Genomic DNA, 27,305 nt, shown 5'->3' on the forward strand with positions numbered 1-27,305 from the left:
TAAGGCACAGTGCCACCTTGAAGTAAGGGGCTACTATCGGGAACATAATTTGCAGGGGCATTTTGAAGGGAGATGAGTAACAAGATGTTTGTTCACATTACACTTGAACTTCTGCATATCAGTACAGTTGGGAAAGCAGAATCCCAGAAGGGAGTTCCAAAGACTTGCAGTTCTGGGGAAGAAACTATTGGAGTAAAAGGCTTTCTTACACCCAGGGATCTCTACTGTAAAGGGGTGGGACTTAGTTGCTTGTCGGGTTTGTCGGGGGTAGTCACATCGAGATGGTACAAGTGCTTGTAGTTCGTCAGAGCATTCACCATTAGGCAGAGGGATGCAACATTTCGTCGATGGGACAGAGACCATTCAGGACCGATCAGGTTGGTGACTCTCTTTTGAACCCTGTCCAAGAGTGAGAGACAAGCAGCAGATGCACCAGCCCAAATGTGACAACAGTACTCCATACATGGGCGAATGGTGGCCTTATAGAGGTACAGGATACTTTCAGGCATAAGTAGTTTTCTAGCAGAGTAGAGAGAGCCCACCTTCTTTGCAGCAGCCTTGGCAATGCTCTCAATGTATCTATTCCAGTTCATGTTCCCTGTAAACATTAGGCCGAGGAGTTTAAAAGAAGTACTTTCAGGTAATGTGTTCTTGGCCATTGCTATTGCTGATAGAGAAGATTTCTTGTAGTTATTGAAGCAAACAAGCTTAGTCTTGGCAGCATTGAATGTGATCATCCATTTTTGTCCCTATTCCACTACAGATTGGAGGTCATCCTCTAGTGTTCTTGCCATTTCCTTAGATATGTGTTCATTTGTTTTCCCCTCATGCCTATTATAGAGAGTGGTGTCATCTGCAAATATACCCATCTCCGAAACAATTTTATCAGGGAGGTCATTTATGAATATCAAGGATAAAGGTCCAAGGATAGACCCCTGAGGTACTCCCGCATTTATATCATATTGTTTAGATGTATGACCATTGAGGACAACTTGCATTTTTCTCTTACTTAAGGATTTAATTACATTATGTATTCTTCCAGTGATACCATATGATCTAATTTTCCTTAGAAGACCATCATGCCATACCCTGTCAAAAGCCTTAGATATATCAAGGGCTACTGCTCTACCTTCCCCCGTTTTGTCCAGTGAACGGTATATTCGTTCGGAGACTACAGTTAAGATATTTGCTGTTGAACGGGCTTGCCTAAATCTATATTGTTTATCGGTCAGGAGTTTAGCAACTGTTAGGCGTTGGACTAGGGCTTGATTTACTAAGGACTCAAATATTTTGGCGAAAAGCGGGAGGAGGCTAATGGATTGTTGTGTAGATTGAGATTTGTCCAGTATAGAGTTTTCTAGTTGTATTGGATAGGTTGACAATGGTAGGTTGGTGTCATGACCAAGATGTGTTTGGTGTGAATTTGATGGATTGTGTTGTAAAATTTTCTAGGTTCAGAATGAGTGTGAGAACAATGTCTTGACAATTTATTGAGTTTTTTTTTTTTTTTAGGTATTTTTAGCAAATATAATCTAGGGAGTGGAAGACCTTGTACCTGGTGTTATTGGGAAGAGTTTAGTATTGTAGTTTTGTGGGGAGGCCTTCTTATATATATATGTGTGTGTGTGTGTGTTGTGACCTGTAGATGTAAGAGGTGTTTGTATATTAATAGAAGCTGTTCTTTATGATCTATATACATTTTTTCAATAAATATTAATTATATTTTTATATACAAGGGTTGTTCCCAAAGTAAAGTCATATTTTTTTTAACTAAAAAAGTTGAAAAGCTACGAAGACAGGAGTTGTACCATTAAAATGTGCAACTTTTTGTGCTCCATATTTTATTTTACTACATGGTCACCATCATTCTCAATGCCCTTTTGCCAGAAATCCAATGATGAATCTCTGCTTCTGATACAAGTCTATGACAGGGGTTGCTTTCTTAGAGTCTCACACTATCAACATCTGCAACAGAGATGAAGATAATGAATGCAGAAAATCACTCATCATAAGAATCGAATTTGCAATCCACTCTGAGCAGAATAAAAAATAGGAGGCATTAATTTTGGAATGCCGTTCATAGACTATATATACATTACATACATACATAACTATAGAAAATTTCTTTGAATGGATCTGTATTTTTCCAAAACCTAAAATTAACAAGAAATTTTTTTTTTTCCAAAATAGTTTTCTTTATTTCAACAATATTTCCATTGATGGAATCATGTGTGAACCTTCTCGATTTTGATATGGTATGAATTCTTTTTTTTTTTTGTTTAAATGTTCTTAAAAAAAAAAAAAAAAAAATGTCTGGTAACAAAAAAAATAAATCCCAAAGCGAACCATTATTGATCAGTTCAATACGGAGATGATTGGTTCATTGGCATCAATTTTCTTGTTCGGCAATTGTTCAGGAAGTAATAGGACTGATTTCGTGTTATGCATTTGTAATAATCAACAATGCTTGAATGATATGAATTCCGAGAGACAAACATGAATGAGACTTATGTGTTAACATTGATATGTTGACTTTCAGAGATGATCAGCTGAAAAAAAAAAAAAATAGTCATTAACTTTTATACATACAAGAGAGTCATCACTTATCAAGGCCCAAAGGCGACTTGAGAATAAGAGTTAAAGAGTACACGGTGGTCGCTGAGAGCTGCATAATGATTGTTATTTGAGGAAATTGTGTATAATTTGATTATTTAAGAGGAAAGCTCAACAAGAATTTGTTTACATTGGACTTTAAGAAGATTATGTTGTATTTAGCTGGGAAGCAGGCCAGCAGAACAGAGTTCCACTGGTGGATGAATCTAGGAAAGAAGTTTTGTTCATGGAATTTGTGTTTAGATTTGGTAAGAAAGTTTTCTTGCTTAGTGTGTGTGTGTGTGTGTGTGTGTGTGTGTGTGTGTGTGTGTGTGTGTGTGTGTGTGTGTGTGTGTCTCTCTCTCTCTCTCTCTCTCTCTCTCTCTCTCTCTCATTTATTACAGGGGTCTCCAAGCTACAGCCTGCGGGCCAGATTCAATGTCCAAAATCTTTAATCCGTCCCATGGAGCTCTTATGGAAAATGTAAAAAATATTCAAGAAAAAGTTTTTAAATAGAAAGGTATCAAAATAGTGGGGTGGGTTTTCTTTTTGTTAAGAAAATTTTAAGAATATAAGGTTTTGGAGAACCAGTTTCACTAATAAGCAAAACAGTATAAAACATGTCCAGCTTTTTTTTTTTTTTTTTTTTTTTGGCTTGCGTTGGCTGTTGCATCTACCACTAGCCTCTCCCTCTTGGATAGAGTCCAAAAAATAGTCTTCAATCTAATATGTCCCACTTTCTCATCACCGCAATGTTGTATCTCTGTACCTGTTTTACAAATATTTTAATGGAACGTGCTCTGATGAACTCATTGCACTTGTGCCCCCTCAACGTATATATCCCTGACAAACCTACTTAGCAATAAAATCTCACTCTTTCACTGTTGAGGTCCCTAAATGCCAGAAAGCTTTCTATTCTTATGGTTTCTTCCCTCGAAAAACTAGACTTTGGAATTCCCTTCCTGCTACCTGCTTCCCTGGCTGGTCTGATATGCAAAATTTAAATGTAATGTAAATTAATATCTTGTTAATCTTTCCTAGGTATGGTCCCAAATAGTAGCCCCTTACATCCAAGTGGCGATATGTCTTGTTAGGGGTGAACATGAGTAAAAAAAAAAAAAAAAATTATCACAAAGATAGATGTCTATCATCCTTAGTCTTGAAAAGAGCAAAGCTACCAGTAAAAGGAAAATGGTCAGCAGGAAGAGTTCCATAAGCCTGCAGTTTTTTTGGAAACGAGCTACTGGAATAAGAAACTATATTACAGCGAAGAATTGATGGAGACCACTAGATCAATAAGTCAAACAAGCTGGAACAAAGGAAGCAGGGAACAGATCAGACAATTCTGAAGAACACATGCGATAATAGTATTTATAAAAAAAATACTGAAACTAGCAACATCATGTCTGTGAGAGAGACGATGCAAAGAAGAAGCCAATGAAATTACTGATGCGTTTTTGTATCTTATCAAAAACCCTTAAATGAGAAAGATTCATCAGCCAAAATATGACAACAGTATTCCATACAAAGTCTGATAGCAGATATGTAGAGATTGTGAATAGTTTGAAAATGTTTGGAGTGACAGAGAAAACAGATTTTCCAAGAAGCAAAAAGAACAATGGATCTAACGTACGAACTTCAAAAAAGATTTGATGAGAAAGAAAGCGCAAGAAATATAGAAAAATACTTACGTCAACTAATAGGGAGAAGTGGTGCCAACTAAATGGCTTTTCGATGATATTCTGGAGATGCAACAATGTAATCGTTCAAATTAAACATACTACATGAATTCTTCTGTAGGTATCTGAAAAGTACAACATGTATAAGATGACATTTCTAATGAGACTGTCAACAAACTTCAAATATATTTACATAGGAACATTGTTTACAGCGTTTCTGAATTTTTGAGATGAGGATTGATTATTTGGACTACTCTTCTCACCTTGAGTCTTATTTTTCACAAATGTTTCAGTCAATGTAACCTATGACCTTCTCCATCTGTTTCAAGTCAAATTCGGGGATCTGCATGTAATTTTGAACCAAACCAATTATTTAATCCATGGGGAGGTCAGGTAAAATGATCACCTGTTTCTGGGCCATTCTAATTTATTTAAAGCAGTTAACTAATTTTTTTACCACTGACCCCAGAGCCCAATCAGCAAAATCATAAAACCACAAGTAATCGCTTTATTTTTTGTATTACCACCCGGACTTAGGGTTAGTAGTAGGAAGGGGTCGTGTCTTTTATGACTTTTGACAATGATATATTTTATACTAGTTTGACCAGGAACATCTGAACATGGCCAAAATTAAAAACAAACAAAATCTGTTACCTGTTCTTAAAACACTGTCTAGCTCAAAAGAGGTGATCATTTTACGTTAACTTTATATACAAAACTGTTTTTCAGGTTGTTTACATGCAATAGCCTAAACAATGGCGAATTGGATTTTTCTTTTCGCAACAAACAGTTATAATTGCGATTGGTGAACAATGAAAACAGAAGAAAAAAAAAACAATAATTTCATGAGAACACAGGATTTACATGTACCGTTTTACATGTAACTGTTCAAAATTAAATAAAAACATTACCTATAAACACTCATAATTATAAAAAATGAATATAAAACGATTTATTTAGGAATTTAAGGTGTAGAATCAGTTTCACACATAAATTTAACATATAATAAGTGTCTTTTCCCTGAAACATTCTAGTGTGTAAGGGCAGTTAACCAAAAACAAAATATTTTTTTATTAGACATAAATTATGTGCATTTATTTGAGGGATGTCTATTTTTTTTAAACAATTATGTATGGTTTTACGACAGGGTCAATCGAAGTTAAGTCAGTGGTAAACAATTTAGTTAACATTCATAAAGAATTAGAATGGCCCAGAAATGATGATTATTTTACGTTAAATTTATATTCTAAACTGAGCTCCCACTCTAAATACTAAAATGATTGCTTTTCTTTCCATCAAATATTTTTTAAGGGTTTTACACGTAATCCATTATAGAATTAACATCTCATTTTGGAATGGGGATTTAGTTGAGAGTGTTAATCTATAATTTTTATTATTATTATTATTTGCGTCTCGATTTGGTTTTTGTTTTACAGCAAAGCAAATCAATTTAATAACCCACCAATTTTTTATAATTAAAATAAAATTTTCACTTCATTTATAGAGAAGGCACTGAATAGTTAACAAAACCCACACCATCTCCATATTAAGAATGGTTTTCTAAATATTAACATTATTATTTAGAAATTTGTTCATAAAATCTGATGGGGGGGGTGAAATATTTTGTTTTTATATTGTTTTCTCATTTTGCCTTTGAATTGTAGACTATTTTCAACTGTTTATGAAAATTTTCAAGTAGCATGTTGTACACTAACAACGAATTGATATAATCTGATATGGCTTTGTTTTAAATCAAAATAAATCTTTTGCTGTCTTGCAATTTTCAATCAATTACAACGAGCACATTTGAGAAAAAAATATACGTGGAAATTAGCAGGGCTTACGTAATAATTTTTAAATTTACAAAAAAAAACAAATCTAATTAAATATTTATAAATTTGAAAAGCATCGGAATCAGGAATTGTATCGGAATTGGAAATTTAGAACAAAATCTGTAATTTTTTTTTTTTTTTTTTTTTTTTACACAGTGGTCACCACTTATCAAGGCCCGGAAGCCACTCAGGGATAAGGGTTATTGCAAGTACATTACGTTAGTGTGGAGATTCGATGAAGTGTTTACTTAAGGGGGCGGTTCATTAAGAATTTGTTAACGTTGGACTAGAACACATCCAAGTTGTAGTCCGGTGGGAAGCAGGCAGACGGAACAGAGTTCCACAGGCGTGCAGTTCTAAGAAAGAAGCTTCGTTCATGGAATCCACGTTTTGATTTAGGCCCAGATAAAGAGTGAGGGAAATTTTTCATAGTGAATTCAGCTAGACGGGTGTTTTTTGTGAAAGATTGGCGAGGGGGGACCAGAGATTGGAGTTCAGACGAGCACCTACCATGGAAATAACGATAAAACAAGGATAGGCTCGCAACGTCTCTTCTGTGGGAGAGAGGTTGCAGGGTAGAGAAAAGGGCATCCCCCCCCTAAGCCACGAAGTCTATTTTGTACTCTGTCAAGGCAGGATAGGCTATTTTTAGCAGCTCCTGCCCAGATGTGGCAGCAGTACTCCATCCTTGGACATACTTGGCTTTTATATAGATAGAGAATTGCATCAGGAGTGAGATATCTTCTAGAGCGGTAGAACGATCCCATTGTATCGGAATTGGGAAAATTTTAGAATCATCCCATCACTAATAAGCATATAAACAAAACAGAATTGCTTATTATATTTGGTTTTATTTACATAACTTTATTAAGAAAAACATTTTTTCTAACAGAGTTATGCTAACATACATTAAAAGTGTTATTAAAAGTGTTATTAAAAGTGTTATTAAAAGTGTTATTAAAAGTGTTATTAAAAGTGTTGGAAGAAATATAAATAAACATTTGAAATAGTGAGGAGAGAAATTATAAGTGATGTTGGCGTGGAAAAAATAGATTTGGCGGCACAAGTTGAATGTTTTATTAAAGATACAAGAATCAGAAATCCTTTCAAGAAGTAAGAGTTTCCAATCACAATTCTTTTACACATGATATGAGGTTGTCGTTGGCTGCTTCCTGGAAGGGCAAACAAAGACGGAGCTTTGGAAAAAAGGCATCAAAACATGTTCAGCTCACAGATAAAAAGAGAAAGATCTCTGGTGCTTATTTAAATTCAAACCTATTTTCAAAACAAAAGTACAAAAAAGAAATCTTTTTTGCTGTATGTGTCCATCATATAATGAAGATGTCATATTCCACCAATGTTTTACAAATAAGGGGAAAACAACTCTTTTCGAACTACAGAGATCAAAATAAGCCTTATAATAGTTATAATTTTCTATTAAAATTTCTAAAAATCATGAATAAATGATTTTCTATATAAAAAAAATCGTCACTTCACATGATGTTTGGAATATGATATCTGTTCTATGCCAGGTATGTACATCATAAAGATTTATTTGCAGTTTAGTTGTTTAAGATAGGTTTAATTCTGAATAAGCACCGGACTATATCACTACAAGTCATTTCAAACTTCTTTTGCATAGAGAAACTTTCTGGACATATAGCTCTACTTCAACTCTTTATTTCTAACTAGCCTGGGTACCCGGCATTGCCCGAGTGTTTGGAGGTGTGTGTTGAGCAAAAAAAAAAAAAGTGTTAGTAGGCAGGCAGGTTCGAACCCATACCGCAAAGGAGGAAAAGAACATGAAAAAATAAAAATAAATAAAAAGTGACGTCTTTGCCGTTGCATCCATCGCAAAACCGGAAGTACCGAAGTTTTAAATTAAGGCTAGTCAATCGAAAAGAGGGGATGACTTTCGAAAATATCAGTGAAAAAAGCGACCCCTCCTTGTAGAAAAGTGCCCAGTTGAAGGTGAAGGAATTAACGTTTTTAGCCAATTTTTCGATATTTGTTGTCCAAAGGGTCGACCTTCAAAACGATACCAATCTGGCGAAAATCCGTCGCCTCTGTCGAAAGTTTTAGGCAGACATAAGATATACAAACATGCATTTAAACAGACAGGTGAAATTTATATTATAGATGGAATTTTTTGCTATTCTAACCTTGTGTATAAAATACCACTTTTAACATTATTTACACACAATCTTGCTTTATCATCATTATTCCATAAAAATAAAATTCATTATACATTGAAATATTCAGATGCTTAATTTATAAATAAAAAAAAACTTTACTATACTCAATATTAAACCAGAAACAAAGCAATAATAGTAATATCCAAGTACAAGTGTAAGAAAGTTAAGGTTAATTACTTAAAAATAGGCAGAAAAAGTTAAATACCTGAGAAAATCGTGAATATGATTCATGAGCAACTTAATACTTGTTTCATCTAGGGCCGTGTAAGTCAGCATTCCACCAATTTTGACTGAAATTTTCAAAATAATACATAAGTTAATCGGATGATTAAATGCTGCTTGTGCATTATAATTGGATATCAAAAAAACACATTTTAAATAAAAACACATAAATACATAATTAGTGTCATGTCAAAATTAGTAAAAGTTCAAAAGTTCATAAAAAAAAAAAATAAAGTAAAAGATCTGCACTATTTTTTTTTTTTGGTAAAAAAAAAAAAAAAAAAAAAAAAAAAAAAAAATTATGGTATGGTCTCAATCCGCCATTTCTAGTTTGAAATTGCCAAAGTTAACTGAAAACAAGGGAAATAATTCAGTTTGTCATAGGAAATTGGCACAAAGAAACTGATGAAATTGGGTTATTTGATAAATATTTTGTCTTGTAATTAGTTTTCTACATCATTTTTCATAATTTTTGGAATGTTTACTAATTTTGACATGACACATAATTATGCAAGTGTTTTTACTTAAACATTATTATGAAGGGAAATGAGCAGCAAAATGTCTGTTCACATTACACTTGAACTTCTGCATGTCAGTACAGTTGGGAAAGCAGAATCCCGGAAGAGTGTTCCAAAGTTTAGCAGTTCTGGGGAAGAAACTATTGGAGTAGAAGGCTTTCTTACACCTAGGGATCTCTACTGTGAAGGAGTGGGATTTGGCTGCTTGTCGGGTTTGTCGGGGGTATTTACATCAAGGAGGTAGAAGTGCTTGTAGTTCATCAGAGCATTCACCATTAAAATACTTGTAGAACAGGCGGAGGGATGCAACATTTCACGTCGATGGGACAGAGGCTGAAGCTTAGATAACAGTTCAAGACCTATCCGTTGGCGACTCTTTTGAACCCTGTCCAAGAGTGAGAGATTAGTAGCAGATGCACCAACTCAAATACGACAACAATACTCCATACATGAGCAAATGGTGGCCTTATAGAGATACAGAATACTTTCAGGCATAAGTAGCTTTCTAGCATAGTAGAGAAAGCCCACCTTCTTTGCAGCAGATTTGGCAATGTTTTTGATGTATCTGTTTCAACTCTTGTTCCCTGTGAACCCAATCCTCATATTCATTCAGTGACAAGTAGGTACACAATAAAAGTGTTTCTTCATTTTTGTTTATAGCAATAAAGTGCAAATCTGAATAAGCACTGACTAAACCGACAAAGCTACAATAATTTTATTTTTCCTTGTAATTATTTTTCTACTCAATCTGTTTCAGAATTATTAAAATTTTTACTTATATTGACATGACATGTAATTACGTAACAGTGTTTTTACTTAAATGCACTTTTAATATATAATTATAATGCACATGCATCTATTTTTTAACGGATTTTTGTGAATTTCAATTATGCTATGGTCTAATTAATGAATTAATTGCATAAAATTTCTTTAAATTAAAAACTACTTTTAAACATTAATTGCTACAGACAAAATGTTGTCTGATAATTTTATTATATAGAATAGAGAAAATTTATTATAGTATAAAAAGTGTTTGTTTTTCTTTTAATTTAAAAAAAAATTTTTAGTCCCAACAAAAGGAGGATGGATCTGTAAATCCACCCGTGTCCGTTTGTCTGTCTGTACTTTTCTCAATAACTACGCCTTGGAATTTTTGGAAATTTTGCACAAACATTAAACATGATATGAGTAAAAAAAAGTAACAGAACAGATTTTCTGGGAAAACTCTGGTTTCCCCCCTAGGGGTGCCTTTTGGGTTAAAATGGTTAAAATTGACACTTTTGTGCTTATTAAAAAAAATTGATGCCTTGGATTTTTATAAAACTTTCTGAAAAGTTGTAACTAACCGATTCCTATATAATTTTGTTTGTTTATACTTCGCGATAACTCTTGGGTGTGCCCTAGGGGCTCTTTTAGGGCTAATAAAAAAACACTCCATTTTTAGGACTATTTTACCATATTTGTCCAAAATTTCTGTGTATGTCTATTTAGCAGTTTTGCATGGTGCTGAACCCTAAATTTAAATATTCAAATGATGGACTTAGTATTTTCTTTTTTTGCATGGTGCAGAACTCAAATTTACACATGTTAAGGCCTAAAACTGCACCATTTGCTCATTTTTCACTAGGATTTAACATCCCCTGGGGACCTTTGGGGCTAAATAGGGGGAGAGGGGGGGGGGCAAATGCTGAACTTGGTCATTTTTTTTATGCCTCGTTCATTGTGCATTCAAAGTGGACCATATATGCTTCACTTACTTTTATGGAATTCGCACCAAACAAGGTGTGAAGCCACTTGATGTAAGAAGCTAACAAGGATGAAAGACGATTATCACAGACAGGGACTGCCTATTGATCTTAGTCTTAAAAAGATCAATTACTTTACGTAGAAGGAAAACAGGAAAAGAAGGAAGAGAGTTCCACAAGTTTGCAGTTCTTGGAAAGAAGCTGCTGTCATATTAAGCTGTATTACAATGAGATATCAAAACAGTGAATTAATGGAGCCCACTAGACCAACAAGTGAAATGAGCTAGAACAAGTCAAGTATTCGGGGTCCCCCTCCATGAGTGAAAAGTTTACTTTCACCATGACTAATGTTTGTGCAAAATTTTTAAAAAATCCAAGGAGTAATTATTGAGAAGAATGTGAATAAACAAACAGATGAACAATTTGGAGGCAATTTTACCCCTATAATGGCCCCTAAGGGAGCAACCAGAGTTATCCCAGAAAATCGGTTCTGGCAAAAATTTACTTTCACCATAACTAATGTTTGTGCAAAAATTTTTTAAAATCCAAGGCATGGTTATTGAGAAAAAAATGCAAACAAACGAACAGGAGTGAATTTCTAGGTCCAATCCCTCCTTTGTCGGGGTACCAACAAAAGAAGCAGGGAATAGAACAAACAATTCTGAAGAACACATACCATAATAGTATTTATAAAAAGACTGAGACTAGCAACATCACGTCTGCAAGAGAGAAGTTGTAGAAATAAATAAAGGGGGGGGCAATCAGATTTCAGATACGTTTCTGCATTTTAACTTGTTTAATTTGTTAAAATAATTTTAAAATCTGCAATACTATATTTGATTTGTTCTCTATTTTTTATATACCATTCAAAATGAAAATAACATGGAAAAACTGAGTTTATAGCTTTTATGTTTTGTGGAAAGAAAATTGTATGAATAAAAAAAACAAAGCGTATGATGACAAAAAATAAAGATAATGTGATTTTAAGTGATTTAAAATTATCAGCTTGTATTTAATTTACTTGTACCTCCCTTCGACATAAATACCCCCAACTAACCTGACAAGCAGCAAAATTCCACCCCAAACTGTAGAGATCTCTAGATGCTAGAAAGCCTTCTCAAATAGTTTCTTCCTTCAAACTGCCAGACTTTAGAATTCCCGCCTGGGTCCCTGCTCCTTGATGGTACTTACATACAGAAGTTGAAGTGCAATGCGAATAGACATCTTTGCTTCTCAACTCCCTACATTGTGTCCCTGCAAATTTTGTCCAAAATAGTATCTCATTACATTCAAGTGGCACTGTGTGCCTTAAAAAATAAACTGAGTGGTATTTTTTACCATACTAGAACTTCTAAAAACAATACAGGAAATTAGTAAATAAAAATTCTATGGAAAAAATCCACGCAAAAAATTCTTCATTTACTCACCAAAAAGGCGTAACAGGTGTAATGCTCCGTAAATGGCTGACATGGGCGTGTCTGGATATTCGGTAAGAATCTGAATGGAGAAATCAAGAAGATTATGCGTGGAGATACTCTAGAATAATATGAACAAATTCATCTTTTATTATATAAAGGGTAAATGTCTGTTTCTATTCCCAGCTAAAACTTGAAAATACACAACAAATACCCACAATTTTTTTGTTTGTTTTATTAAAGAGTATCTTGTACCTCTACAAAGCCACATTTCGCCCATGCATGGAGTACTGTTGCTACATCTGGGCTGGTGCATCTACTGCTAGTCCCTCTCTCTTGAACAAGGTCCAAAGATAAGGCTCCAATCTAATAGGTTCCGCACTGTCAATTAAGCTCTAACCCCTGTCCTATCACTGGAATGTTGTACCACTGTGCCTGTTTTACAAATATCTTAATGAAATGTGCTCTGATGAACTCACTGTACTTGTTCCCCCTCAACATACATACCCCTGACAAACCCACTTAGCAACAACATCAGACCCCTTCATTGTAGAGAGGTCACTTCTACTCTAATAGTTTCTTCCTTTGAACAGCTAGACTTTGGAATTCCCTTCCTGCAGTCTTCCTGACTGTACTGACACATAGAATTTTAAATGTAATCTAAACCAACATCTGGCTCATCTACCCTAAGCATGATCCCAAATAATAGCTCCTTATTTCCAAGTGGTGATATGTCTTGGGTGAACAAGATTGAAAATAGTTTTTTTAAATAAAAATCAGCATAACCCCCGAATGTAAAATAGCTAAATTTAAAAAAACAGACAAGTGAAGCATGCATTGTCCCCCGTGAGTGCACAGTGAATGAAGCATAAAGAAAAATGACCAAGTTCAGCATTTGCCCCTCCCCAAAAAAAAAGTCCCTTAGGGACGCCAAATCCTGTTGAAAATGAACAAATGGTGTAGTTTTAGGCCTTAACATATGTAAATTTGAGTTCTTCACCATGCAAAAAAATAAAATACCAAGTCCATCATTTGCCCCCTGCCTCCCATTTAGCCCCAAAAGTCCCCAAGGCCTTAACATATTTAAATTTGAGTTCAGCACCATGCAAAACTGCTAAATAGACATACACAGAAAATTTTGGACAAATAATGGTAAAATAGTTCCAAAAATGAAGTGTTTTTATCAGCCCTAAAAGAGCCCCTGGGGCACACCCAAGAGTTATCGCGAAATATAGAGAAATTATACAGAAATCAGTTAGTTACAACTTTTCAGAAAATTTTAGAAAAATCCAAAGCATCAAATTTTTTTTTTTTTTTTTAATAAGCACATAAGTGTCAATTTTAGCCATTTTAACCCGAAAGGCACCCTTAGGGGAGCACAACTGGAGTTTTCCTGGAAAATCCATTGTTATTTTTTTTAACTCATATCATGTTTAATGTTTGTGCAAAATTTTTTTAAATTCCAAGGCGTAGTTATTGAGAAAAGTTCGGACGGACGTACGGACAAACAGACAAGGGTGAATTTACAGGTCCACCCTCCTTTTGTCGAGGGACCAAAAATAAATAGCCATTTATATCATTTAATGTTATCAAAACATACATGCATGTTTTAATGTAATCATTTAAAGGGAAGTAACTGACCTTTTTTCACAAAGTTATTTTCCTTATGCTGACGGGAGTCGTGTGTGTGTGTGTGTGTGTGTGTGTGTGTGTGTGTGTGTGTGTGTGTGAGTATGTGTGTTTGTGTATGTGTGTGTTTGTGTGTGTGTGTTTGTGTGTGTGTTCAGAAAAAAAGGGGGGGGGGTAGAGATACATGTTACATTTTCACCCCGGGCAATGCCAGGCAGCCCTAATATTTTCATATATACTAGTAAGGTTAACTGAACATATGGATAACAAAATAAAAGAAAGTAACATTTGTCAGTGCTTGTATAGTATGGAACAGATAAAAATCACATTCCAAGTAAAAAAAATCCTTTGATATTTTTACGTATCAAGCAAAGATAAGTATCTACACCCAAAATTAGGAATAGTCAAGTAGAATTTTAATTAAATATAAAAATCAGTTTTATTGTATTTTGCCAATCCACCATTGATAAGAGCAGAAACCCCCATAAAGCAAGGGCAGATAAGTCAGCCTGTCATTTAACCGAGTAATAACAAATGGCAGATTCACACTATATGATTTTTATCTTAATAACTATAAAACTGTGAACCGTCCAGGCGTCCTTACTTGCTTGCTTACTTGTTTATACAGCGTAACCCGGGTATAAGAGACTTGAATATAAGAAAAACTGATAAGACTTTCCCGGGTCTCAAATTAGAACCTACGTTAATGTGCAGTGTAACCCAGATATAATAACCCCAGATATAAGCGTAACCTGGATACAAGCATAACCCTGGATATAAGAGAGATTATGGTGTTAGATGAGTCTCTTATATGATAACTTAATGTTCAAGTAAGTAAAAAGCATGCGGTGGAAGCATCTAACTTTGCAACTGATTGATTTATGATTGTTCATATATTAGTTTAAGAATAGGATGAAACGTTAAAGTATGATTCAAAGTGATATTAGGAATTAAGATAAAATTTGATGCACAAACTCTGCATATTTAAGTAAAGTACTTATCTGATAGCTAAATGTTTTGGTTCTGATAGCACCCAAGTCATTTCTTTAAACTTTTGAAATCATTTACTACATATTGGGTACAATATAATAAATAAATAAATATTGGCTCTATAATAATAAATACGAAATCTGCATAAATTAAATATATTTAAGCATATTTTATAACTGGGCAACGCCAGGCAGTGTGCTAGCTTTGAATTAAAATTTTACTCAATAAATTTTATAATTTTTGGTGAGAATACTTATTTTTTTTACATAATATTGATATCAAAGAATTTTTACTTAGAACACAATTTTAATCTGTGTCCACTACTGCATAAGCGGCCATCTTTATTTTAAAACCTCTCTCTCCTTCTAACTGCCTATCTTTTACCATCTTTTTTTCTCTTAGGCAATTGGTTCAATACAATAGAAAAAAAAGAAAGAAAAAAAAAACAAATTGACTGATCTAATTTTAGCATTGAAACAACCATCTGTAAAAATAAGAAAAAAATTTATCTCCCTACACTAATTTGTTCCTTGCTGATGTCCAAGAACCAAACCGAAGCAGCACTAACACTAGGCAGCTTGAACCGACTTCCTCCAAAAGAGGAAGTTTCATGGGAGTATGAAATTAACAAGCAGTCTCCTATATATCCCTTCTAGGGAGATGATGCATGTATATCCCTTCTAGGGAGATGGTGCCTGTATATCCCTTCTAGGGAGATCACAAAATTAGATATTTGTAGCTGTTGAAGGAAGGTGTCAATGTCCTATGTACAGTGTCTACTATTCCTAAATTGGTTACCCATCTGGTACTGACCAGGCTCAATATTGCTTGACTTCAGTGATCTAACGAGAACTGGTGTGTCAACGTGATTCTGCAGAATAATGTCCAAGAGAATGAACATTATAGGATTCATAACTCCCTCCCCCATGAAAAAATAAAAAATCTTCATAGTGTACGTGCACATAAAATATCACACACTAAAAATCATGTAAACTGATCAGGTAGTTTTATTTAAAAAAAAAAAAATTTTTAAATCAAATTTTATAATTAAATAATGATTGACAACCTCTCAACACCTTTATGTGAATAGTTTGGAGGCACAAGGGAAATAATTCCAATTCAAACTTTTGTGAGACTTTAGAAAGCCATTATTAAGATAGAGGGGGGGGGGCATTGGAAAAACTCAAATTCATCACTAGTTAACTCTCCCCTTAAAATAGCTCTTTAGAAATAAAGTTTATCAGCTTCATTGTAATGACTCCAAATTCCCAGTAATCGCTTAAAACTGATTTTCTTTATAAATTTGATCAATTTAGGTGATTCTTAGTGTACAATATTTTCATGGGAATGAACATAAAAATTTACTGCTTTTCCAGAATCCCCCCATATTAAAAAAAAAAAAATAAAAAATAAAGAAAAATCCCTATGATGTATGTACCAAAAATTACGTAAATTGATCAAGTAGTTTTATTTTGAAATAAAAACAAATTTTATGGCTAACTTAAATGTGTGTCTCGTGACGCCATTTTGAAAACAGATTAAAGGAATAAGGAAGATAGCTCCAAATAATTCAAACTTGCATGATTTTAGAAAGCCATTCTTAACATGGGGACAACAAATTCGCTTAAAAATGATTTTCTTTATAAAATAAAAGGTGCTTATTTAGAATTACACTTATTCAAAAGGAAAAAAAATACAGAAAAATCTACGTACATACTCATCGTAGAATGAAGATGTCATATTCCAAAAATCACATAAATTGATTAGGTATTTTTTTTTTATATAGAAAATAATTTTCTTACAGCGATCCAATGAGAACTGGTGTGTCAACGTGATTTTCTTTTTAATATTTTCTTTCCATCACAGGTATGTACATCATTCAGATTTTTTTTTTTTTTCGTTTTTATAACAGTGAATTTTGAACAAACAACAAAATTCTTTACTTTTGTTTTGTTTTTAAAAACTTTTACCAAAATTACTGGATTCCATGTTAAACAAGCCGAGCATGCGGCGTCCCCCTCCACGAGTGACTGATTTGAGGGCAATTTTATCCCAAAAATGATCTCTAGGGGAAAGACCAGAGTTATTCCAGATATCTGCTCTGGCAAAAATTTACTTTCACCATGACTAATGTTTGTATAAAATATTATAAAATATTTTTAAATCCAAGGTATGGTTATTGAGAAAAGTGTGAACAAAAGAACGATTTGGGGGCAATTTTACACCTATAATGTCCCCTAGGAAGACAACCAGAGTTATCCTGGAAAATTCATTCTGGAAAAAATTTACTTTCATCATGACTAATGTTTGTGCAAAATTTCCAAAATATCCAAGGTGTGGTTTTTGAGAAAAGTATGAGCAAATGAACAGACAAATGGGAGTGAATTACTAGATCCAATCTCTCCTTTGTCGGGGGCCAATAACTCAAGAGGGAGTTGATATGCTATAAAGCAAGACAACCAAATCCTTATCCTTGAGTGGCATTTGATCTTGATAAGTGATGATCCAATAGTAAAGAAACAAAGAGAGTAAAATATCTAAGTGAAATTTGTATATTCTTACCTCTGCATACTGTGGTCTTTCAAACTTGTATAGCAACTGTGTTCCAAGCATCACATTAAAATATTCCCGTATTCCATGCGTAATTTGTAATATGGATTCTCTGAAAATAAACGGCAGAATTTTTAGAAATAAAAAAAATTATATGAATAAGATCTCAATCTCTGCAAACTAAAATTCCTTCCTGTAGAACATAATGAATATTCAAAGCAGCCAACAACTAAAACTGACTATCTGTATTCTACATAAAATAATGCAACAATAATCCTGATAAAAAAAAAAAAAAAACAAATCTGTTCTTGTCCAGAATTGTCGCTATATTAAAAATCTATATATCTATAAAAGTGAAATTGTCTGTGTGTGTGTGTGTGTGTGTGTAAATTTCCCTACCAAACTACTCTGTCAATTTTCAGTCTACAGATTCGAGATTTGACAGGAGTATTGAGATTTGGAAAATCTTAATCGGTTTTCAGCCAGAAATTTGGCTGTCAAGGGGTCAAAGTTCAACAATTGAAGCTTAGAAAACTATCAAACTCCTCCACCAATTTTGGGTCTAAACACTTGATATTTTAGATGTAGGTTACTTGGACATGGATCAAACTTTTTAATTTGATTTCAACCCAAAACAATAAATGTTAAGGGGTCAAAATTGAGATCAAAGTTAAAAAAATTTGACCTCTGTGGTCTCTACCAAATTACTCAACCAATTTTAGTCTAAACATTTGAAATTTTACATAAAGTGCATTCAGACACAGGGCAAGCTTTTTAATCAGTTTTTGGTAAAAATTTTGTGCTGCCAAGGGGTCAAAGTTCAAAAGATTTTTATCTTTGTGGTCTCTAGCAAACTATTTAGCCAATTTTGGGTCTAAAGATTTGAAATTTTACATAACGGGTATTCAGACATGCAACAAGCTTTTTAATCAACTGTGGCTGCCAAGAGGTCAAAGTTGAAAGAGTTGACCTTTGCAGACTCTACCAAACTCCTCTGCGAATTTTGAGTCTAAACACTTGAAATTTTAGATGTAGATTACCTAGAACAGTACATAGGGCCCCCAAGCAAAGCCGGGCTGAACTGCTAGTCAAAAAAGAAAAATCTGTACAATGTACATACGAGTAACGAAAAGGAAATACATTGCAAAAATTACATAAACTGATCAAGCAGTTTTATTTTTAAAAATCATTCTTAAGTGATTAATAGGAATTCATAGGCATTACAAAAATCTCCAAAGTTTGGATTATTGTTATCTCCTTTCGTTTCTTAAAATTATTTTTAAGATTGCAATGCGAGGCACTCATTTCTCGGTTACTCATAAAATTTTACTTTCTTATTTAAAAAAAAAAAAAAAAAAAAAAAATATTCAATCAATTTACATAATTTTTGGAATATGATATTTTTGTTTTGTCACGAGTATGTACACCATACAGATTTTTCATTATCATATTTTAACATAGGGTTGAACACTGGAGAAGAGCCAAAAGATATTACATTTCCAATCGATCATTTTTATAAAAAAAACATTTTGAAAGAAGAAAAAACTATACAAGTGTTTAAAAAAAAATCAAATAATTAGAATCAAGGAAAAGGTCAAACGTTTTTTGATATGGCAAGTTCATTTTTATATTAACTATATGAAAAAGATGAAAGCTTTTTAAAAATATTTAGTAATAATCACAAGTATTAAAAAAAATTATCCATTAAAAATCATACAATATTTCCATTTAAATAACGATTTTGAACAGGAATTTGTGCCAGTTCAAATAAGATACAAAACATTAAAAAAAAAAAAATTAAAAAATAAAAATAAAAAAATAAAAAATAGAATAAAACTTAATGTGCAAAAGACGAAGAGAATAGAAAATAACTAATTTGAAATTATTTTATACTGAAAAAAAAAATTTAAAAAAAAATAAAAAAAATAAAAAAAAAAATTTTTTTTTTAAATTAAAAAAAAAAAAGGTGGGTGCAAATTTGTAACAGAAAAGCTAAAAATTCAACTTAAAATATATATATAAAAAACAGGTAACCCTCTCAAAAAGACTATTATTAATGGAATTATTAATAAAATTCACAATCCATTTTACAATGAAACCATATTTAGTAGAAATAAACTTTAGTCTGTCAAGACTGTCTAATAGTTTTTGCTTTATCGTCGTACAATATGTGGTGGTGTGGGGGGGGGGGCACTTTGGTGATCGTCCCATAGGTGTGACCTTGAATAGGCTTTACAATGACTGGACCTTAACACTAAATTTTTATCTGTGGAATAATCTCAAAAATATTAATACAATACTCCAGACTATTCCTGAATGAAGAGAGGTTCATCACAGTTAAAATCAAAGCAGTGCTAAAGAGAGGAGTACGTCAGAGTTATTGACAATTTTACATGTCGTATCCACGTATAATTATCATTAAAAAGCAATAAAACAAAGGCTGTTGGACATTAATGACAGAAACTTGGTGGGCAATTCGGACATGGACTGAAGTTTATTCGAACAAAATATGCTTGGATTGCAGAAGGAATTGTGAATTTTATTAACGGAGTGGCATATTTTAGAGGTCACCCTATAATTTTGGAGTAAATTCATATTTACTGTTATTAGTTGGACTTCTAAGCTTGTAAATAACAAAATGAATATTCAGTAAAAGACACTTACTTTGACATTGTTCCACTTTTTAATTTAAACGTCAAATAGTCATCCAATATAGTGTCGATTGTAATTCGTGCAGGTAAAGATACGAGCTGTAATTGAATATTGTTAACAAAAATTTAACTATTAATGTAAATTTTTTTTTTTTTTTTTTAAATGTAAAAATTTAAATACTCATAAATTTTTTAAAAAATTAACCATTAAATAAATGTGCAAATATATATCTTGCTGGTTTTGTTGTTTTAAATCAATGTTTTTACCTATCTATATAACTATAAAACTCCGTGGACCTTACTTGCTTGCATTTTGTCTTCGATGATCGGGCAATTTCATCTTTTAAAAAAGGGATGGCAGGTGAATTTTTATATATATAAAAATATATATATATATATTGCATGGCTCAGAGGCTAAGGAGTAAGGGTGGAGATTTGTATGTTTTGATTTAGATTCTAGTTGATGGCACCCAAGTCAAATATACATTTTTTTTAGTTTTGATCACACTACCATATATTAGGTTCAATATAATATTCAAAATATTCAATAAAAAATTGTCTCTATAATAATAGATACGAAATCTGCATAAATTAAAATACTATATTTAAGCGTATCTTACGAATGGGTAATGCCAGGCGGCTTGCTAGTTTTTAACAAGATTTCAAACTTAAAGACGAAAATTTTTCATTATTCTCATACATTTAATGTCAGGTTTCCTCTGTTCACAGACAGCCAGACATTTTCTGATATATTACATATTTACTCATCTGTTCTCAGAATTCATTACATCAACTGCATCCAAATTATACTCTGCATGGTCTTATTTAATCATTTGCTTCCAAATTTTCTTTAGTCGGCTAACCTTCCTGAGATTCAAGATCCATGTGTCTGTAATTGTTTATGCAAGAGGATGAACGCTCCACATAACAATACCAGTGCAACCGATTTGTCTTTAGGATAATCTCCATGCTGGGCAAATGTAGTGTTTTCAACAAATCCACTGACCTAATGTGTTGGGTTTGCTCATATTTCACATCATGGATTTATGATTGCGTTGCAGTCAGACAAAAGAAGATTGGTGAGACTTCAGCATTCACTGTCATATAACATGGAACTCTTGCTGGAACCTTAGAAAGATCACCCATTTCAGTAATCATAGGAACAACCAGGCATAAAGAATTTCAAAAGCTATCTAGTGAATATATCCGATGAACCAAATGAAAAAAAACTAAAGTGGTATTCACCTTAGGCAAGTTGAACTGACTTCCTCTAAAGGAGAGAGTTTCATGGGAATATCAACTTCACGAGCGGTCCCCAATCGCTTACAAATAATTGCACTTAAAGGAATGGTTAGAATCATAAAAAGATTTCTTAGTTGGAATGTCTGAAATAGTGTCTGGTATTTAGCAAGATGCCCCATTCCCAGCAAAAACATAAAACAAAAATAAAGAAACACAGCTGTTATATCTCCTAGGTGTAAAGAGGAATAGCATGCAATGCTATCAGAATGCAACAGCACACAAAACTTTGTTCATGCTGCCTTCACTCTTGTAAGTGTATAGAGTTTGCTAGAGTGATGTCCTCCTTAAAAATCACATTTGCATTTAAGGAGGAAGGCAATGTAGTTGGAGAAAAAAGAACACTAAGAGAGTTTAGTTATACTTGGCATTGTAACAATATCATGCTGTGAATGGAAAAATGCAATAAAGCAAAAATAATTTTTCTTTTATTACAAAATTAAATCCATCAGAATGCTTTTTTTTTCTTTTTTTTTTTAATAGGTCAGCTATTTTGTTAATAGTTACACAAAAAAAAATAATGAATTACTTCATAACCCTTCAAAATCTGAAAAGAATTTGGAAGCCTTTAAACTGTCGAATAGAAAGTGATTTTCTCATGTATCAAAGGATTCAAAGTTTTGAAAGTTATTCATATCCAGTAATTTTGTAGAGATTAAAACAAGAGTATATTTAAAAAGTAATAGTTTTATAATTTGGTTCAATTAATTATCAAATGATACCATAATTAAATTTAACTTTCAAAATCCTAAAAAAGTTTTGTTTTTTTTTTAAATGTAAAATGAACGTTGGGCAATGTTGAATAAGTATTTATAAAGAGAGTTATTTATAAAGTGCATTTGAATGCATTTTTGAACTTTGAAAAAAAAAAAAAAAAAAATTAGCTAGCAAAGGATTTTGTGATAGTCATTTCTTTTGTCACAAATATTTTCAGTTATTAGAAATTATCTTTTAAAACATTAAACTAGTAGTTTTTTTTTACATTTTCACCCCAAACAAGGCATATTGCCACTTTGATGTAGGGGGCTACTATTAGGGACACAGGCTACAGGGGTACTAGGTGGAGAGTTGAGCAGCAAGATGTCGGTTCACGTTACACTTGAACTTCTGCATGTCAGTACAGTTGGGGAAGCAGGAACCTGGAAGGGAATTCCAAAGTTTAGCGGTTCTGGGGAAGAAACTACTGGCGTTAGTTTGCCATGATACAGATACAACCTTTACATTAGTTGGATTATGAAATCAAAATATAACTGCAATATATTTGCAGTTAACATTAGTGAGAAATTTACAAGTATTTAACAAACATGGATATTGCAGAGTTCAAGGTATTTTCAAAAAATGTATACACGATCAGCCAGCTTGTGGCTATTTAGTAGTTGTACAGGGGAGTTTGTTTTGCTACTTTCGTCTTTCTATCATAGCAACAACTTTTCGAATGATCTATTCTCCTTAAGTATGTCATACTTTATAACTGCACAGTTTCACTGATGATAAATAGTTTAAAACTATCACTGCCTTATGGGGTATGTGATCTAAGATCTGAAAGTTCTTTTAACCCTTTGGGGTAATGGACGCATTGCATTATTTCATACAGCATGTCTTGAACAGAAATGTCAATGTAGTGCCCACCTTCAGAGCACATACAGTATCTAGTATTACCAAATGGTTACAGATTTTAGTGTTGGCCAGTCAATGGGATCATGATTAAAACCAGGGGTCTCAAAATTTTTCGAATGGAGAGCCGTATTGCCATGGCCACTGAGATATAGAAGGCCTGTTAACTGGAAAAGTCCTGCAGGTAAGATTTGTCAAACTGTTACTGTCGATACTATATGATGGCATTTTAAAAAAAAGCATGAAAACTTGTTAAAATAGAAAAGAAAGGCACGTAATTCGATTAATAATGAAACAAATTTATTTAGTATAAAATATAAGTATTATCGATGTAAAATTACGTAATTTTAAAGCAATATATAATCTAATACTGATAAAACTGTATCATGAATTTAGGGAACAAACAATTAAAGAAACATAAAATATGAACAATTCTTTGCTTTCGGGACAAGATCACAGTGTAGTAGTATCTGTTCTCATAATACAATTCACCTTTTCTGTCCTTGGCCGGTGGAGGAAAAATCCTTCATGACGGAGACAATTTTTATTTTTGTTCCTATCCTGAGTGCCCCTTATTGGAGAGATGAATTTTCCCCCCACAAGATTATATGTTGAAATATTCAAATAGCTATTACTTTTAATACAGAAATTACATTTAAAGTTTTGGTTTTCTGTTCTTCTATGTCCATTTTTTCCCCCCATGTTTTTCATCAAAATGTGTAGCGTATTTTCATCAGTTACATGGTTAGGAATCCTACACTCCGCTATAGTCTTCATTTTCATATCAGTGCAGAATACATGAATACGGAAATGAAGTTCACATAACTACTAAAAGACAATCATACTATAATGTGAATATTGGTTAAAAACTAAGAAAATATAGTAAACATCTACGATATGAAATCAGGATGGTGGTAAATTTGGGAGGGGACATTATTATTATTATTTCACTCACTAGGAGTTGTCTCACAGGCCATCAGTGATCGCTCACTAGCAGTAACCTGTGGTATTCGCTGGAGACCGCGTGACAAAAAATCTCCTCAGATTTCCAATGTTCACCATCTCTTGACCACTCGTGCAGATGATCGCACGTTATCGCAACAGCCGTTTGCCATTGATTTCTTGTTGGCATCAGCCATTGGTGTTTCCTGGGGTTTGTGTGACAAAATGTTCTCTCCCCCACCCACCAAGATTTGAACTGTACACTTCCACTGGTACTCTCCCACCTCAGTCTTTCCATCCTCCCTGATTCTTCACAACTAGTTGATGTGGTGCCAGTCGATGTCATCTACACCAGTTTTTTTTTATTATCATTGTTATTATTATAATAATAATGGTGCTTGTGCAGTGTACGCACCGTGCTATATTTTAGATAGTATTTCTAAGTTAAATTAAATTTTCATGGTATCTTTATTTTTCATTAAATTGTTAAGTGAAAGTGCAGAATAGTTAGAAACCTCCTCCCCTGTTAAGAATGGCTTTCTAAATAACGTTATTTCAGCAAGGTGCATACAACATTTACTTGTACTTCATGGGGAATGTGGACCCTGCACAAACAGTGTTTTTATTTAATGATTGCTCCCTGTAAATGCATGCGCAAAAGGGTTTCTTTGGTTTATTTAAATCACAAAAACTTTTTTGCAGGTACTATTTGAGGCCAAAAGCGGGGCGGGGGGGACATTATTTGAATATGTATGAAAAAATAATTTAACAAAAAAATAAAAATCTTTAGTGGAGAAAATAAAAAAATCAAAATGAAATAAAATAAAAGCAAGCACAAAATAAAAGTATGAATTAAATTTACCCGCAAAAAACAAAAAAAATTCAAAAAATAAATACACGCACCATTAAAAAAAAGTCTGAGATATATACGTATATGAAGAAAGTGAAATAAAACGCTTTCAGTGAGCAATCATTGAACAAAAACACTGTTTACACAGGGTCCACGCCCCCCCCCCCGTGAAGTACCCATTTATTTATAAGATAAAACACAAGAAAATATGTTAACTAAAATTTAATGTACTCTTTATTTTTAGTTCATATCAAAACTTTAATTAAAACTGATTAGTTAATGAATTTTTAAGATGAATTTGTGTTTGTATATCTCGATAGAGAACATAAAATTTCCTATTTCATTTCCCATTTCAGTCATGTAAATTATTTAAAGTTGACATGTTATAAAACAAACAAAAACTTGAAGTTTTAAATATATTTCAAAGAAATAAATTATGCCCAGTGCTAAAATATTGAATTCATCGATCATTTTGGTTAAAAAAAAAAAAAAAAAAACTGCCATGAAAAATGCTTCTAACTTTAAAATATTTGAAAATACTCAATGAAAAGTTTTATTTATTATTAAAAGAACAGATTGAAAACATTCTCATATAAAAATTGTCTTTTTCCAATTTAAAAAAATTGCAAAATGAAATATTCGATTTTCTTCAATAGACATGTAAGAAAATTTCAAAATGAAGTTCACTTACTGTTATAATTTGTTAGATTAAAATTATACAAATGTGCAATTATGTAATTATCCAAATAAATGTGCAATTATGTAATTATCCAAATAAATGTGCAATTATGTAATTATCCAAATGAAAAATTGTTCTTTCTCTTTAGAAAAAAAAAATGTTTAAATTACCACAAGGGACAACGAAAATTTTTTTGTTTTGCTATTAGTGTGGTCATGTGGTTGAACACAAACTTTAGGCACCATATACCTACATGTTGATCTGGTAATGACGTCACGCTGTCATGTTCATTGGCCTGTACTTACTCTCGGTGGCCTCAGTATTGCTGACTTTTGAGAGCTACGTGGGCAAAAAAAAAAAAAAAAAACCTAGACATGTTTTATACGGTTTTGCTCATTAGCTTTGTTTTTCAGTGAAACTGGTTCTCCAAAACCTCATTCTTTTAATCATTTTTTGAACAAAACGAAAAACCACTACACTATACTCACATCTCCATTTAAAAATTTTTTCCTGAATATTTTTACGTTTTCCATAAGAGTTCCGCAGACCAGATTAAAGACTTTGGTGACCCAGATTTGGCTCACAGGCCGTAGTTTGGAGACCCCCGACTTATACTATCAGGGCTACTCAGCATTGCCTAGGATAAAAGTGTAACCTATACCTATAAAAACTTCTGTCTCTCTACCTTTCTCTCCCCAACCCTCTCTTTTTCTTCTGTCTCTCTACCTTTCTCTCCCCAACCCTCTCTTTTTCTTCTGCATAGTCCATTCCTCTCTAGCTGGACTCATATACAACTCTCCTTTATACGATAGATTCCTTAAGTAATTAGTTGGCATTTTCTTTTCAAAATAGTACAAAATAATACACATAAAAAAAATGATCCCTTCCTGATGAAACCTGGCCCAGTTGACCCTCAGAGAATGTTTTCTAAATTTTAAATATGTATCTGAGCCAATGCCGATTAAGAATATACCAACTTTGTGAGTCTTTGTTTTGTAGGTTTTTTTTACTTTTAGTTGCGCATATACACAGACAACTGCTCTTTATATAATAGATGTCACCATTTAATTAATTGTTAAAGAGAACACTCAGCCATGTAAACAACAACTTATTTAAGAAACGTTGGCAACATAAATAATAATAGCTTGTTGAATGGTTATTTTGTTTTATGGTATATCAACCCCTTTTAGTTATTAACCACTATCTTCAGACAATGCTCACCTAGAATTGTAGAGATTTGACGTCTCTATCCACTGCGCCTTCAGGGCCCGTGGCACAGTGGATAGAGACATTGAATCTCTACGGTTCCAGGTGAGCATTGTCTGCAGATAGCCGTTTCAATCCTATCCAAAGCCGGCCAGAGGCTTAGTTGGTCAAAACGGGGTGAGACAACAACTATGGAAAGCAGTAATTGCTGAGGATGCAGTTAGGAGATTCGGCGTTCCTATCCCTGACGAAGACCAAAGGAATACTTGACCAAAACATTGTGGAACAAAAACTAAAAGATGAGGATAATAGTCTGTAATAATTAAATTTGAGTTCAGATATTGGTTTATTGGTTTATTGGGGGAATCTTGGTAGTTTGTTTAGTCTGATTTTTGGTTGATTTCTGCATAGGTATTTGTTCTTTGGTGAGAATCTACAATTTTCCTTGCCTCTGAAAGCAAAATGTTTTTCTTGTATCTCACCTCTGCGACTTCTTTTTCTTTTTTAAAAATTTTGTATGTTTTAGAATAAGCTGGGTGATTTTCATAAGTTTGGACACTTAGTTTCATTTTAACATTTGTCTTCTGTATGATTGGGTTCCTTTACGCCATATTGACCGTATGCTTTTTGTACTCTACAGGTTTCTCTATGATGTCCAAATTTATGGCACTTGAAGCATCTCAGTGGGGCTGGTATA

General features: G+C 33.1%; 1 protein-coding gene across 2 annotated transcripts in view; it reads right to left on the reverse strand.

Annotated features, from left to right (window-relative positions):
• Positions 1–2,170: 2,170 nt before the first annotated feature.
• Positions 2,171–27,305, reverse strand: part of LOC145269428 (mortality factor 4-like protein 1) — a 64,575-nt gene continuing 39,440 nt past the window's right edge. For both annotated transcript variants that reach the window (XM_080125109.1, XM_080125117.1), the window contains exons 9-14: positions 20,032–20,117; positions 17,380–17,479; positions 12,211–12,280; positions 8,504–8,588; positions 4,284–4,396; positions 2,171–2,549 (exon numbers count right to left, since the gene is read on the reverse strand). In XM_080125109.1, coding sequence (XP_079981235.1) covers positions 4,312–4,396; positions 8,504–8,588; positions 12,211–12,280; positions 17,380–17,479; positions 20,032–20,117 — 426 coding nt within the window. In that variant the 3' untranslated portion in view covers positions 2,171–2,549; positions 4,284–4,311. The remainder of the gene's footprint in view (positions 2,550–4,283; positions 4,397–8,503; positions 8,589–12,210; positions 12,281–17,379; positions 17,480–20,031; positions 20,118–27,305) is intronic.

The sequence above is a fragment of the Euprymna scolopes genome, chromosome 4 (assembly GCF_053919585.1).
Source record: "Euprymna scolopes isolate OS-2025 chromosome 4, ASM5391958v1, whole genome shotgun sequence".
In the NCBI taxonomy this organism is placed as follows: domain Eukaryota; kingdom Metazoa; phylum Mollusca; class Cephalopoda; order Sepiida; family Sepiolidae; genus Euprymna; species Euprymna scolopes.